Source organism: Tinamus guttatus, unplaced genomic scaffold, assembly GCF_059628265.1.
Source record: "Tinamus guttatus ecotype Peru unplaced genomic scaffold, ASM5962826v1 Tinamus_guttatus_pri_ptg000080l, whole genome shotgun sequence".
In the NCBI taxonomy this organism is placed as follows: domain Eukaryota; kingdom Metazoa; phylum Chordata; class Aves; order Tinamiformes; family Tinamidae; genus Tinamus; species Tinamus guttatus.
In genome coordinates, this window is record NW_028288614.1 from 2470229 (window position 1) to 2482713 (window position 12485).

General features: G+C 43.8%; 1 protein-coding gene across 1 annotated transcript in view; it reads right to left on the bottom strand.

Annotated features, from left to right (window-relative positions):
• KLHL29 (kelch like family member 29) overlaps positions 1–12485 on the bottom strand; it is a 316093-nt gene that overhangs the window by 199411 nt on the left and 104197 nt on the right. The window contains exon 3 of the mRNA XM_088520134.1: positions 768–1073. Within this exon, the coding sequence (XP_088376260.1) occupies positions 768–1073 (306 nt within the window). The remainder of the gene's footprint in view (positions 1–767; positions 1074–12485) is intronic.

A 12485-nucleotide genomic window follows, 5' to 3' on the forward strand; every position in this document is an offset into this window, starting at 1 on the left:
GACCTTGTTTTGCTACAGTGTGAAAAAAGAATCAATATAATAATGGCACTGCAGTAAGAATCCAGCTTGCTCTTGACTTTAAATAACTTCACTGTCTCCTTTCCCCCTGTTTGTGCCTGCTGTATCGGGTGCTTGCAGTTATTAAAATGAAACTAAGTTGAAAGAAAACATTAAGCATCTCAAAAGGAAACCCAGCAGTGCTTCTGGCTCAAGCTGATAATGCTATGGCCACCTTCACAGTTTGCCAGAGGTTGGAGTTCCCCGGATATCCTACCTGCATTTGTATGCAGAACCCCCCTATCCTAACTTCCTTCAAATTTCTGCTGCAATAACAATTTGTACTTTGCGGACTTAAAAAAGACACCCTTTGGGGAGAAGACTCCAGCCCTCCGGGTGAAGACTGCAGTCACCTGAGGTGAACCTGTTGTGAACTTGTTCAACAGATGAGAAGACCATCCCCAAGATGGCCAAGCAGAAGGACACTGGGTTCCTCAGGCTGGCACAGACAGCCTGGACATGGGCAGGGCTGATGGGAGAGAAGCCTCCACTCTGCTCAGCCACTCAGGGACACAGACATGGGAAACCTCTGTCACGGAGGAAGAACCATCTGCTTGGACACGCACATAACACCGGAAAGAGCAAAAGACAAAATATTTGCGGACACTTGCTTTTCGTACATGGCAAACATGGCTTTCACGAGGGGACGGGTGCCACTGCCTTCCCTGCGCCTGGTGTCACCGCAAATAAAATAAAAGATAAATCCTTACTTTGGTAGTGGCTGCCGCGGAAGAGTTGGCCACCAGGCTGGTGATGGCCTCGCTGCTGCCGGTGGTGCCCGGCGCCGTGGCCGGTGTGGGCAGCCGGGAGGGCACGATGGGCAGGGGCAGCAGGCCGGGCCGGGCGCTGCCGGTGCCGCCGGCGCCGCCGCTGCAGCTCCCGCTGCCCACGTGGTTGCCGTTGGCGCTCCATTCCCGGCGGTCCCAGCCGGCGCGATAGTCTCTTTCGAAGCGACTGTGGTGCCGGGACATCTCACTGGAGGGCGGCTGCTTCTCGAAGGGCAGTCGAGAGCTCGCCTGCAAGACGGAAAGCAAAGAGACCATGTTGCAAACGTCAGCAGGGAGGCCCCGCTGCGACGCTCTTGCCCCATTCCCATCATGGCAAGTCCCTGACAAGCCCAGCCTGCACTAAGAGGCACTGGAGTTTCCTTCCCCTTCACTGAGCTAAACTTCTGGGGGAAGAGAGCAGAGTGGAAGTAAATCTTCCTCAAAAATTCCTCAAGATTTCCTCAAGAACTCACACAAGCACCTGTGGACAACCACAAGCATGTGGTGGAGAGACCATCACTCAGGGCCTACCCTGAGGCTGCCCAACATCATTTGCCCAAATATTGCTGCTGAGTAGCAAGCAATAGCACCCAAATAAAGAAAAATCAAGCCAGAAACAATCATCTGTCAAGCCCTCTGAGAGCAGGAAAATATTCTCAGCAGCGTACTCTGGCAGGTCTCTCAATAGCCCTTAGATCATTTCTGCAGCTCCTGATATGTCAGCAAATATTAATCCTAAAGCTCAGACAGAGCTAAATCTACCTGCTAAATCTATTCATTCCTTTTCTATTTTTCAAAGTCAAATGCCACTTCACCTTCCCCCCATGCTCCTTCCTGCTAGACCACCTCTTTGGAAACCCCTCCTGGAAGACTTCGCTCCAAAGCATCTGGGGCCACTCCTGGAGTCACTGGTTGCCCGGACAAGCTAACAAAACCCGCCTTCTCCTCTGCTTTTGGCTAGATTTAAAGTACTTAATGCACCCAAGACGATCAAATGACCAAATCATCTTGTGTGATCGCCCTGTCCTTATCGCCTCCTGCCAGTCTCGCTATTGTCTTTTATCGGCCACGATCAAGACGTCTGAACCCCTGTGAGTTGAGACTCTCAACTTCTACCCCTCATTTCGGTGATGTCGCATCACCTGAAGCCACTATGCAGTTCCTTCTGGCAGTTTCCTAACCTGCAAAGCAGTTGGAATAATGCAGTTTTCCTAGTTCTGAGGAGTTTGCAGCATTTAGAATTGAAGAACAGGACTGGAAAAAAAAACACTAAATATATTTATTCACATGAATAAATAATGAATATCTAGGTCACTGCAGCATCTCAATTATTTTATTTGCATCACACAACCTAATAAATTATTTGTAATAATAACATCAGGTCAGTTGAAGCAGTTTTGCTTCACAGATTCTTTAACACAAAACTGGATAATAAAAGTGTCTGTTTATAATGGCTGAGGAGGGGAGCTGGCACTAAGCTCACCCAGAAACTTAAAGATAACAAGCTACTTCAGAGAGGTATTACTTAGCAGTGGTATAAAATAATGGTCCTACCAACAATGTCAGTATTTCTAAAAGGCAAATAACCCCCCTGTTATGACCAAATCTGTCCTATTAAAGGCTCATGTGGTTCCCACAATCTTCAACCAAAATAAAGCTCTCCCCCAGACCTGCACTTGCAAAGGGCCTTGCTCTGCTTCGCAGGCCGGATCTCGTGCTGGGGCTCAAGAAGATGCCAACAACAAACTAGCAAACTAACATTCCTCTCAATGCAAAAGAACCTTTGGTTTGTCTTGTTTTTGTCCTTGGGAACCTGATACAAGATTTGATTTGATGACTACAAGGAACAGCGGTCATTGTTGCTCACTTAAGATTTTTTCTTTCTTTTATTTTTTTTTGTATTCTTCTGATGCTTATGTTCAGAATCCTGTATCTGCACTTCCTGGAGGATCTCATGGCAAAGCCACAGATACACACGGACCACAGCAAGACCCTGGGGCACAGAGGTGTCCAGATGCCTCACTGATAACAGACACTTTTGATTTAGTAGAGTGTGAAAAAAAAAAAAAAAGTAAAATGTTTTCCTTCTAGTGGCCACTATCTGAGAATAAACCCGGGATCTCAAGATAGTGAGATAATATTTAAACATTTACATTTAGTTCAGCAGAGAGCAGTGGAAAATCCACTTCTTTGTCCAGCTAGCATATTTTATGATGTTCCCAATAAAAAAAAAAAAAAGAAAAGCGACAGCTTAAAATCCTATTTTCTCTGTGTGCGCCATTAAGTATATGCTCCTCGCTTTAACGTGTCATTTCTGGCTGGGTACAGAGATTTTTGACAGCAACAAGATGTGCAGAAAAACCTGGGGGTATAACTAGCTAATAAATGAGTATTCAATTGCTAGTGCTTGTTATTAATTGTTTAAAATTAGAAACAATATAAAATGTTCTCATAAATAGCTGCTGGCTGAGGTAAGAAACAGTTTGTGAGCAGGCTGGCTAATTTTTAAAATATATTTTTGGATCCAGAGTTTATGCTTTGTCTAGGCTATTTTTGTCAGGGATCAGAATAATAATAACAATGCCGAAAATGTACTTGGTACTCACAAGACAAGCTTATCCAACAAACTTTCCTGAGCCAAGCACAAGCATCGTTTTCTTCCACACAGGATTTGACACAGGACAGCACAGCACATCCCAAGAAACCATCCTAAGGAGGTCCATAAAAACATGTGCAGCAAGAACAGGGAGGACAGAAATCCTGCAGCAAGGATGTACAAGCATTTTCATCCCAATGCAGTTTTGAGTGGTTCCAAAACAACCAATTTTAGGCTACAATTTTCCAAGCATGGGTTTGTTTAGAAGATTTATTTTATTTTTCTTAAGAGCAAGCCCTCTGGCTAGGGAGAAAGGGAGAAAGGAGAAAGACCAATAATCTACAAATCTCTCCTCTAGTTTCCCCTTTATAAAGCATGCTTATCTCAACACTCCAACTGTGTATGCATGTTTTTCTCTTCTAGGTCCTTCAAATAGCTCGAGGTCCCCAAACACCGCTGTGGAAGAGAAGTTTGTTACCTTGTTTTTCAGTTTTGGAGAACCAACACTGCAGTCACTGCCTCGGGTCAGGCCTTGGCTGATCATAAATCCACTGACCTCAGTTTTGGGGCCGATTTTTCAGCTAGCACTAAGCTGCACACTACCATATCTGGAAGTTAGTTCCCCATCAGATCAGCTTCAAGCTATCTCAGATATGTCTGTGCTACCTCAGAGCCATAAAATCGCAATGTAGACAGAGCCAGCAATAAAAAGAACATCTGCTTTGCGCATCTCAGTACAACAGTCCATGGGAGGGGATGCTACATGTGGTTACTGCTGAAAATCTCCGTGCAGCTAATTCAGCTGACATACTATCTAGCGAAGGTGGTAAAGTCAATGAGACAGGCTTTCCCCACTCTCTACTCAAGATGTAATCACTCGAATAGCTGGGCGTCTTTAATCTTGACTGGAAAGGAAATGTCACATAGAATCAAAGGATTTTAGTGTGCAACCAAAAAGAACAAAAATTCTCTTGGGGAGGGACACCACTTACCAGAGGAGGAGAGAAGAGAGAAACCCACAGCTGTTACTGGATGAGCTGATAAACTCAAAGCAAAATGATCAAATTGGTATTATGGGAGAGCTGTGGAAAAGCTATACACTAAAGAACTGTCACTGAGCAACCAGAGGAAAATAAAATCCAATGAAAAATCTGAAATGAGGTTTAGGGATATGGCAAAGCAACCAAATGCCTCTCTCAGTCCCTGAAAAAATGCATCACTGAGTATGGTTTGGAAAGATCGCACCAAGCTGAGAGAGCCCTCAGGGTTTCAGAGAAAGGTCACACAAGGCTCTCAGGAGCCCGGTATGATGATTATACCAAAATGTGACCCTTTCCTCCATAATTTACTTTCACAGCAGGATGGGCTTGGGAGAGACTAACAGGGGAATGATGCAATTCTGAGAGCCCTTCTGAGGGGTTGTCTTTCCTGGCCCTCCAAGAATATAACATGCAATGCAGAAGGTGAGAAAGACCATAACCGTTACTCTTGACGAAAACTGAAATGTGGGAGTTCTCTTGCTAGTGAAAATAACTTTTTCTACAACCCGGAGCTTTAGAAATTCTCATATAAATAACTTTTCAATGATGAAATCAGCAAACAGCTTCTGCAGAATGTAAGCATCTTGGGGACTACACTAAGGGACACCTATATATAGGTGTGACTAATTCTCCAAATTTCCCTAAAGCACTTTGACAATATTGAAATTTTCCTCCCGTCCTCGCCTTCCCATGGTACTCATTTTGTACCACCTCTCTTCTGCACAGCCATTTGCTCCCTGTTTCCACACATACACACCGACACGAGAAGAGGTCTAGAGGCATTTGAGATAGCAGTGTGCTAACTACGAGCCTCTTACCGGGTTCAAACAGATCACGGCTGCCAAATTATTAAGCTTAAGTGATTACCATTTCATTTTATGCCCAATACATTTAACGCAGCCCTTCCTCCCCCAAGCCCAAAGCACTCACTGTTTCGCAGAAAAAAATATTCCTATTTACGTTCCCCTAAATGAGAGCCCGTCTTGAGCCTTGGAGCAGCTCTTCCCTGGCTCTCCACGCTTATCTAGTCAAGGTCTCCTTAAAATGTCTGTCCTCGCAGATATAAATACAAGGAAAAACAGGCTTTCAGCCAGTCTGAGAGCTAGAGAATCAGATTTCTTAGACTATAGTCAACTTCATTAAGTGACTTCAAAAATAAAGGTCAAGCTTTTAATTTAAATTTTTCCTGGGTAAGCATTTGTTTCTAAATTTACCTTTTTAAATAATAACATTAGAGAAATATGATCGGTAAGAGAGGCTGAGAGACATAGCTACGGAAGTAGATACACAGTCATTAGGGAAATGGAAGAAAATAAGCGAGAAAGAGCCTGAAACATTAAAATAAGCAGCTAAATAGCCTTATGCATTTCCAGACTGGATGAACAGAAGCCCAGATAAAACAGCTTATTAGAAAGCTTCACAATCAGTTAAGTGCATGCAAAGCATAAGTATTTTATGAGATCCACACAAAAAAAACACAGGGATGAGTAAGAAGGGAGAGATTTGCCGTAATCAGATCTAGCATGAAGAACTGTAACTGATAAAGAAGAAGAGGTCTAAGTGCCTAAGCTTGAATGATTTCAGATATATGCTGCAGGGGGAATGTTCGGGGATGCAGTTTTATCAGAGCATGCCAACACAGGAGCCTCTTCCTGAGGCACACGGCCGGAGACACCCATTCACGTATAAGACATGAAAAAATATCAATGCTGCAATGAATTCTGGACAAAATTTCATGGTAAGGTTGCAGATTGACATAAATTACACACATGTAAATGCGACCTAAAAATGTTACAATAATATAGCGTGTGGGTAGACCTGGCACCTCTAGGAGCCAGTTCTTGCTTTAGAAATGTGACTAACATGAATGTTTTATTCGAGCTCAATGTTCTTTATAGCCTATGAAGTCTTTCTTAGAAACATGTAGCATCGTTGTTATAAGCCTACATGGATCTGACTAATCCATTTTCACAATTTTGACTGAAGTTCCTTTTTTTTTCCATTTGGGTAACTTCATTGAAAGGCTTCTTTGTTAGATGAAGGCAGTAGGAATCCAATCAAGAGATTCCGTAAAGCCGAACTCACAAGCAGCTGTGTAGAAAGATAAGACCAAGAAATATTTGAGGGGCAAGGAAACAACTTGATTATCCAACAAGGTCTACTTTTGTAAACCCCTGATTTAGTCTTGTAAACAGTTGTAAAGCTCTTGTAAAATCCAAGACAAGGCAGAGGGACTTGAGCTGCTTTGCTAAAATCAGATCTCTGAATAAAAAAAAAAAAAAAAAGTGTGTGTGGGGGGAAATGCCCAAATCCCAACCCTGTAAGTGATAACAGAGCACAAGATTTAAGAGATTATATAGGATTTAATTTTCCAAATATATGCAGGAGGAGGCAATGCTTTGGGACATATTAAAAGGAGAACCGAAGCAGCAACACAACAGTCTTCTCAGGATAGAGTTCACTATGTAAGAACCATAAAATAGATATTCTGATTGCAAACATTGTAGAAAAGTGCAAATACTTTTAACTACGGAAATTTTCCCTTTAGATAAGCGAAAACACAGAGAAACTTGACTATCCAAATGAGCAAAGCCAGCCACATTGCGAGTGCATCCCTACTTTTCCAGTTTGGGTTTCTTCCCCCCCAAGTTTGGTGAGTGTGGCCTTCCAAAATATAATTTAAAATGCATTATTGAATTCATTTAATGTCTTACTTAAAATCTATATATATGTGCATGTATATGTTTTCTTACTAAGGTTCTTGGAAACTGCAAGTGGAAATTTATCATTAATATGATCATTTCCCATATTCCATCATTTGCTGTCAGATGCCAATTCCTTTACAACCTGAGCAGGGGAGATAACACCACTAAATCCTGCAATTTACTGATCCGGAGCAGCGGCAGGGTGACAACAATTCACAGTGGTCTGGAGCCATCTGCACCCTTCGTGCTCATGCTGATGGAACAGAAGATGAAGGCACCTCCTACCCTAAGCAGTGCAATGTGCCAAATCAGGGGCACACAAAATTATTGGGTTATTATAAATTATCAGTCCCAGGGGTTTCCTCTCATTGGATCTGGCTGTCCCCTACTGTCACAGAATTCCCCCCAGAAAGCTCCAAGCAGCCTCTCTGTTTCGAAAAACCCATTTTAGCAGCCACTTGTTGCAGATCCTGGGGCTTTGCAAAGTCCTTCTGGAGTGACACGACTGGAATTTTGCACAATAATTACCAAAATGGAAATTCCCCAGACCTTTACCCGAAGTAATTTTATCTTCCACCAATGTGTAGAGAGGCTCCTGGACATCCAGCACTGTCTGACCCACGGCCTCACGACGGCTCCCGTTGGGGACCGGCAGAGGAGGCAAGACTGGGACACGGCTACGTTCCTCCTGGGCAAACAGGCCACGCTCGCAGGATGCATGAAGTGGCTGCCAGCACCTGACATACAGAATCTTGCCTCAGACTTCATAGTTAATAAAGCAGAAATGTAGAATAAGCTACTGTCAGTGTTGCCAAATGTCACAAATTAAATCTCGCAAAATTTAATTAACAAGATCTTGGCTCTTTTGGAGACGGTTTCCTGGGGAGGAAGAGGGACGGGGGAGCTACATCTTCAGATTACATTTGGACAAGGCAGGAGAAATTCCCTTTGATTTACTGTCATCCTCAATTTTCCAGCCCTCGGGGACGGCTGCTCGATTGGTACAACAGTGAGAGCCACAAGGCCAGCTCTCCATCATGGAAGGGGTTAAATATAGCGTATTCACAGCAAAAGCCAGGCGAAATACCAGGATAATATTGCTGCAAACCTGTATAATGAAGAGTTCACATTTAAAAAGGTTCAGCTAGCACCAGGGTAGAGTAGAAAATTTTCTCTTTCAGGCCAGCTGCCCTATGACCACACGCAGCTTTCTGACCCGTCCTCTTCCAAGGAGACATTGATCACCCCTCCCAATGAAACCCACACGGACACATCAGCACGAGTCACGAAGTACCCGGCCCGTATATGTTCTCTGTGCATTCCCATGAGATGTTTGCTTGCTCTGGGGACACACGTGAGGACTGGGTGGCCTTTTCCGTGGCTGGAGGCGCTGGGTTTTTCTCATCATCAAGCGGATGATTGGGGCCATCACGTCTAAATGCTGTGGGTTCCCTTCCTGGTGCACACCACGTTAGCATGTCCAAAGTGGAGTTACAGTCACAGCTCATCACCTCTTCACAGACTAACTAGCATAATTTACATCTTCTTGGTTTATTTTATTTTATTTTATTTTATTTTATTTTATTTTATTTTGTTTTTTGAAAGATGATGCTTGAAGAACAAGGACAGTGCCTGTTACCACTTGCAGTATCAAGAGTGAATTAATACCACTCCCAGTATCAAAATTAACTCCTTTCACCTCGCTCCTGTGCCTCTTGCAAGCTATCACGGCATCACTTCTTCCACCATCCCTTCTTGCTCTTTCTTGCTTAAAATTGCCACTAGTGACTCACGTTTTATCTTTTCAGCTGCCGGAGGACGGCCGCTTGCTGAACGGAGTAAATCAGCCACCGACCTTTTCTAAGCTAGAGGTCTGAAGCTTTTAATCAGCTGCTTCAGGGATAATGTAATTAAATAGAAAGAGTTAATTTCTCAAAGGCAGAGGCCACTCCAAGAAACCCTCAAGATAAGTTAGGTGCCTGAAAGCCTTTAAAACTCAGGGGGAGGAAGCAAATCACGTTTGCTAAGCACCTGCTTAAACACGGATTTAAGAACACCACAGACCGAGGTACGAACGTAACTTGGAGACTTCCAGATTTGCAAGCACTGGCCGGAGTGTTTGATTTTATCCCGTGTAACCGTCATTCATTTCCGTTCAACCAAAGCTGTCAAAAACTCTCCACGCAGCCATGTAGCGAGAGCCTTAAACCCCCGCCAAGCGCCACTATAGCAAACATCTGGCCTCGCTTCTGTTCCATGGATTTGCCAAAAAGCGAGTCTGACAGGTTTCCGTGTTGTTGCTTTTTCTTTTTTCTTTTTCCCCCCTCTCTGCTGTGCCTCAGGTTGTTTTCCTTAAAATGAAATCATTAAAACGGGGAGAAGGAGCGGAGGAAGGAGGAGTAAGAGGAAGCGATGGAGCCTCTGAGTAATTTTCCAGTGGGACTGATGTTGCTAAGAATTTGTGCTGCCGCGACTAGTCAATCATTAGGAGAGTTATTGAAAAAAGGAAGGAGAAAAGCAGGGGAAAAAGGAAAGAAAAAAAAAAGAAAAAAGAAAAAAAACCCTACATCTAGCAAAGCGCAGATATGCTGTTCTATAAATGAGAAGCTCCGTCTACTCCAGCATCTTCAATATCAATGCAAAGTGTATTAACATTAAAAAAAAAAAAAACTGCTGCTCCCGTATTTTGAATTCGCTGTAACGTGGCAGCAGTGGCTCCTCTCCACCTGCCCCTTCCTCATCAGCCAAATTACTGCAAATTGAGGTGAATTAATGCACTGCTAAGGTGAGGGAGGGGGGGACAAGATATTCACCCGTGACCAAAGTGAAACTAAGAAACTCATTTCACTTTGCTGCCTTGGGCAAGGAGAGAGACATTCAAGTCTCAGGAAAGCAAGACAGCAGATGCCTCATCAAAACCCGCTTGCAATCTGCTCTCTCTAAATGCCATTTTTGCTCACAGGACAATTCTGGAAGCAAAACAAAAGGGCAACAACAGAAGAGGAGATGCGGAGGGTCTGTGATTCTGCAGTACGGAGCCGCGCCGAGCAGCGGCTTCCCAACAGGAGGGGAAGAGCCTCGCTCCATTCATCCTGCCAGTAGCAAATTTATCCAGTAGATGTCAACACTGGCAAAAAATATGTGTAAATCCGCCCTGCGCAGCAGCAGCAGCGCCTGCCGCTTACAGGAGTGCGTCAGAGAGCTTAATATCTGGAAGCAGCACGTACTGCTGGGCTGCTGCCCCATCCCGACGCACATCTGACCTGACCCACCTGTCAAAAAGCACACACGACCTGAAATAACATATTTCTTTCTTTTTGAATTTTTTTTCTGGAAAAAAGTAAAAGCAGCAGCTGATCACAGGAGATAGGAGCAAATTTTTCTGGGGAGCAGCAAGGGTGGGGAAAACACGTGCTGCAAAGCGGGTCCTCCAAGCCAAGATCTTCCTAGCTCCTACACAACATGTGAGGAGACCTGTCCCCTTTTGACCTCTCCCTGCATGGCGATCGCATGGATTTTGCTCATTCTTCCAGGGGCATCTCCGGTGAGCGGCGCTTGCCATGCTGACCTCGGGCCAGCAGACACTTGTTGTTACTGCAAGGTTTTCTCTGTGCTGTAACGCACCAAGGACAGGGGGCCCTAGGCCTTTCCGTGTTGTTATCACTCAAACGGCTGAATTTGCTGACAACTTTTAACCACGCAAAAAAAAAAATAAAATAAAATAAATAAACCCAAGGCCACCGCTGTTGACACTTTTACATCTACTATTAAGATCCGACTGTTTGCACAGCTTGCGCGCAGAATCTGAAGCGCAGATTTCTGTTTCCTTTTTGTTTATTTTTAGATAAACCTTGTGTTTCTACTCTGCAGTGTTTGCACTTGGCTGCTGAGCGTGCAGTAATCACATACATTATATGCACTGCTTAGAGACACTTTACACCAGAGCCCATCAGGATTTTTTTTTATTTCTGGATAGACAAAAAGAGAAGGAAATAATGGATCATTTTCCTGATTGATTAATCTTTCCTCGCGTTGCCATTTTCTCTTCCTTCCCCCATAAACATTAGGATGAAAACCAAAAGTATGTTGTGACATCTACCAGTGACACATTAAAACAAGCTACTTCATTATTGCTACCCAGCTTACTAAGCAGTTCACTTCCACCGAGAGCTAAAAAATTTCCAGAACTAAATAAATACATTTACTCCGAAGACTTGGCACTTGGGCACAGAAACAGAGCTTCTAAGGCTATTTCTTATATATAAATCTGACTGTTCTTAAGAGAACATCTATCCATACAGCAGTAATGGTGTAGTTGTGGCTTATGTAATCAGTTCCGGCTGAAACGCCAGATCTCTGGGGATGCAGAATCAATGGTCAAAGGCAGATGTTGTGAATTAGCACAATCTGAGCAATTCTTGGGCATCAACAGGAGTCAGCAGGAGCAATTCTTTTAATTATTGTCAATGTTTCCTTTGAATCTCGGTCTCAAAGAAATAGCGAAAACTTCTGATTTGCTGTGACACCTTGATTGCTGCGCAGATGACTCACAGCACCGTTTCTCTCCGCTTTACGAATTTATGGATTTTTAAGGGTAAAATGCACAGGAGGCTGCTGTGATCATCCCGCTGCGACGCTGCAAATAACACAGCCCCCGTGGCCAGAAACCCGCGTGTCTGACAGGAGACCGTGCGCGCGACCAAGATGGATTACACACAAAATTATCACACAAGGGGGGCCTGAAGGGGCCTAATCTACACACCCAAAGGGTTTCTCCCTCAAAACAAACCCTGGTTATTGCCATGGACCTCCAAACTGATTTCATCACCTTTTTTTCCTCAATATTTTATCAAAATCAATCTTCCTTCATCTTGAAACCACTCAGTGTCCAAGCCTCTGGACACAAAATAACCCACTCACTCCCAGAACGGTTCCTCCCTGATGCCTTTCTCTAGGACTAGATTCCACAGCAGCTTGGGAAACCAGGAGTGAGCAAGAACCTTCTGAGAAAAAGAAGGAATATCTCTCCTTGAAATCCTACAGATCCTTGAAAGTCTACAATCAGGCTCCCAAGGTAGTCTGTGCACTCTGCTCCTCTGCCATAGTCCAGAAGAGGGACAGAAAGGATGAATCATTTATGATAGACACCATAAGGGAAACCTCCTATTACAAAGGCTCTTCTTTTGTTTAATTACTCACTTTAAAGACACTTTATTCTCAGTTTATTGTCATTTTTTTTTGCTCCATGTACTTTTGTGTCTCCACTTCTAAACACTTTCTGGGCTGCTGTAAGTGTATAAGCTGTGTGGTGAAACAGCCC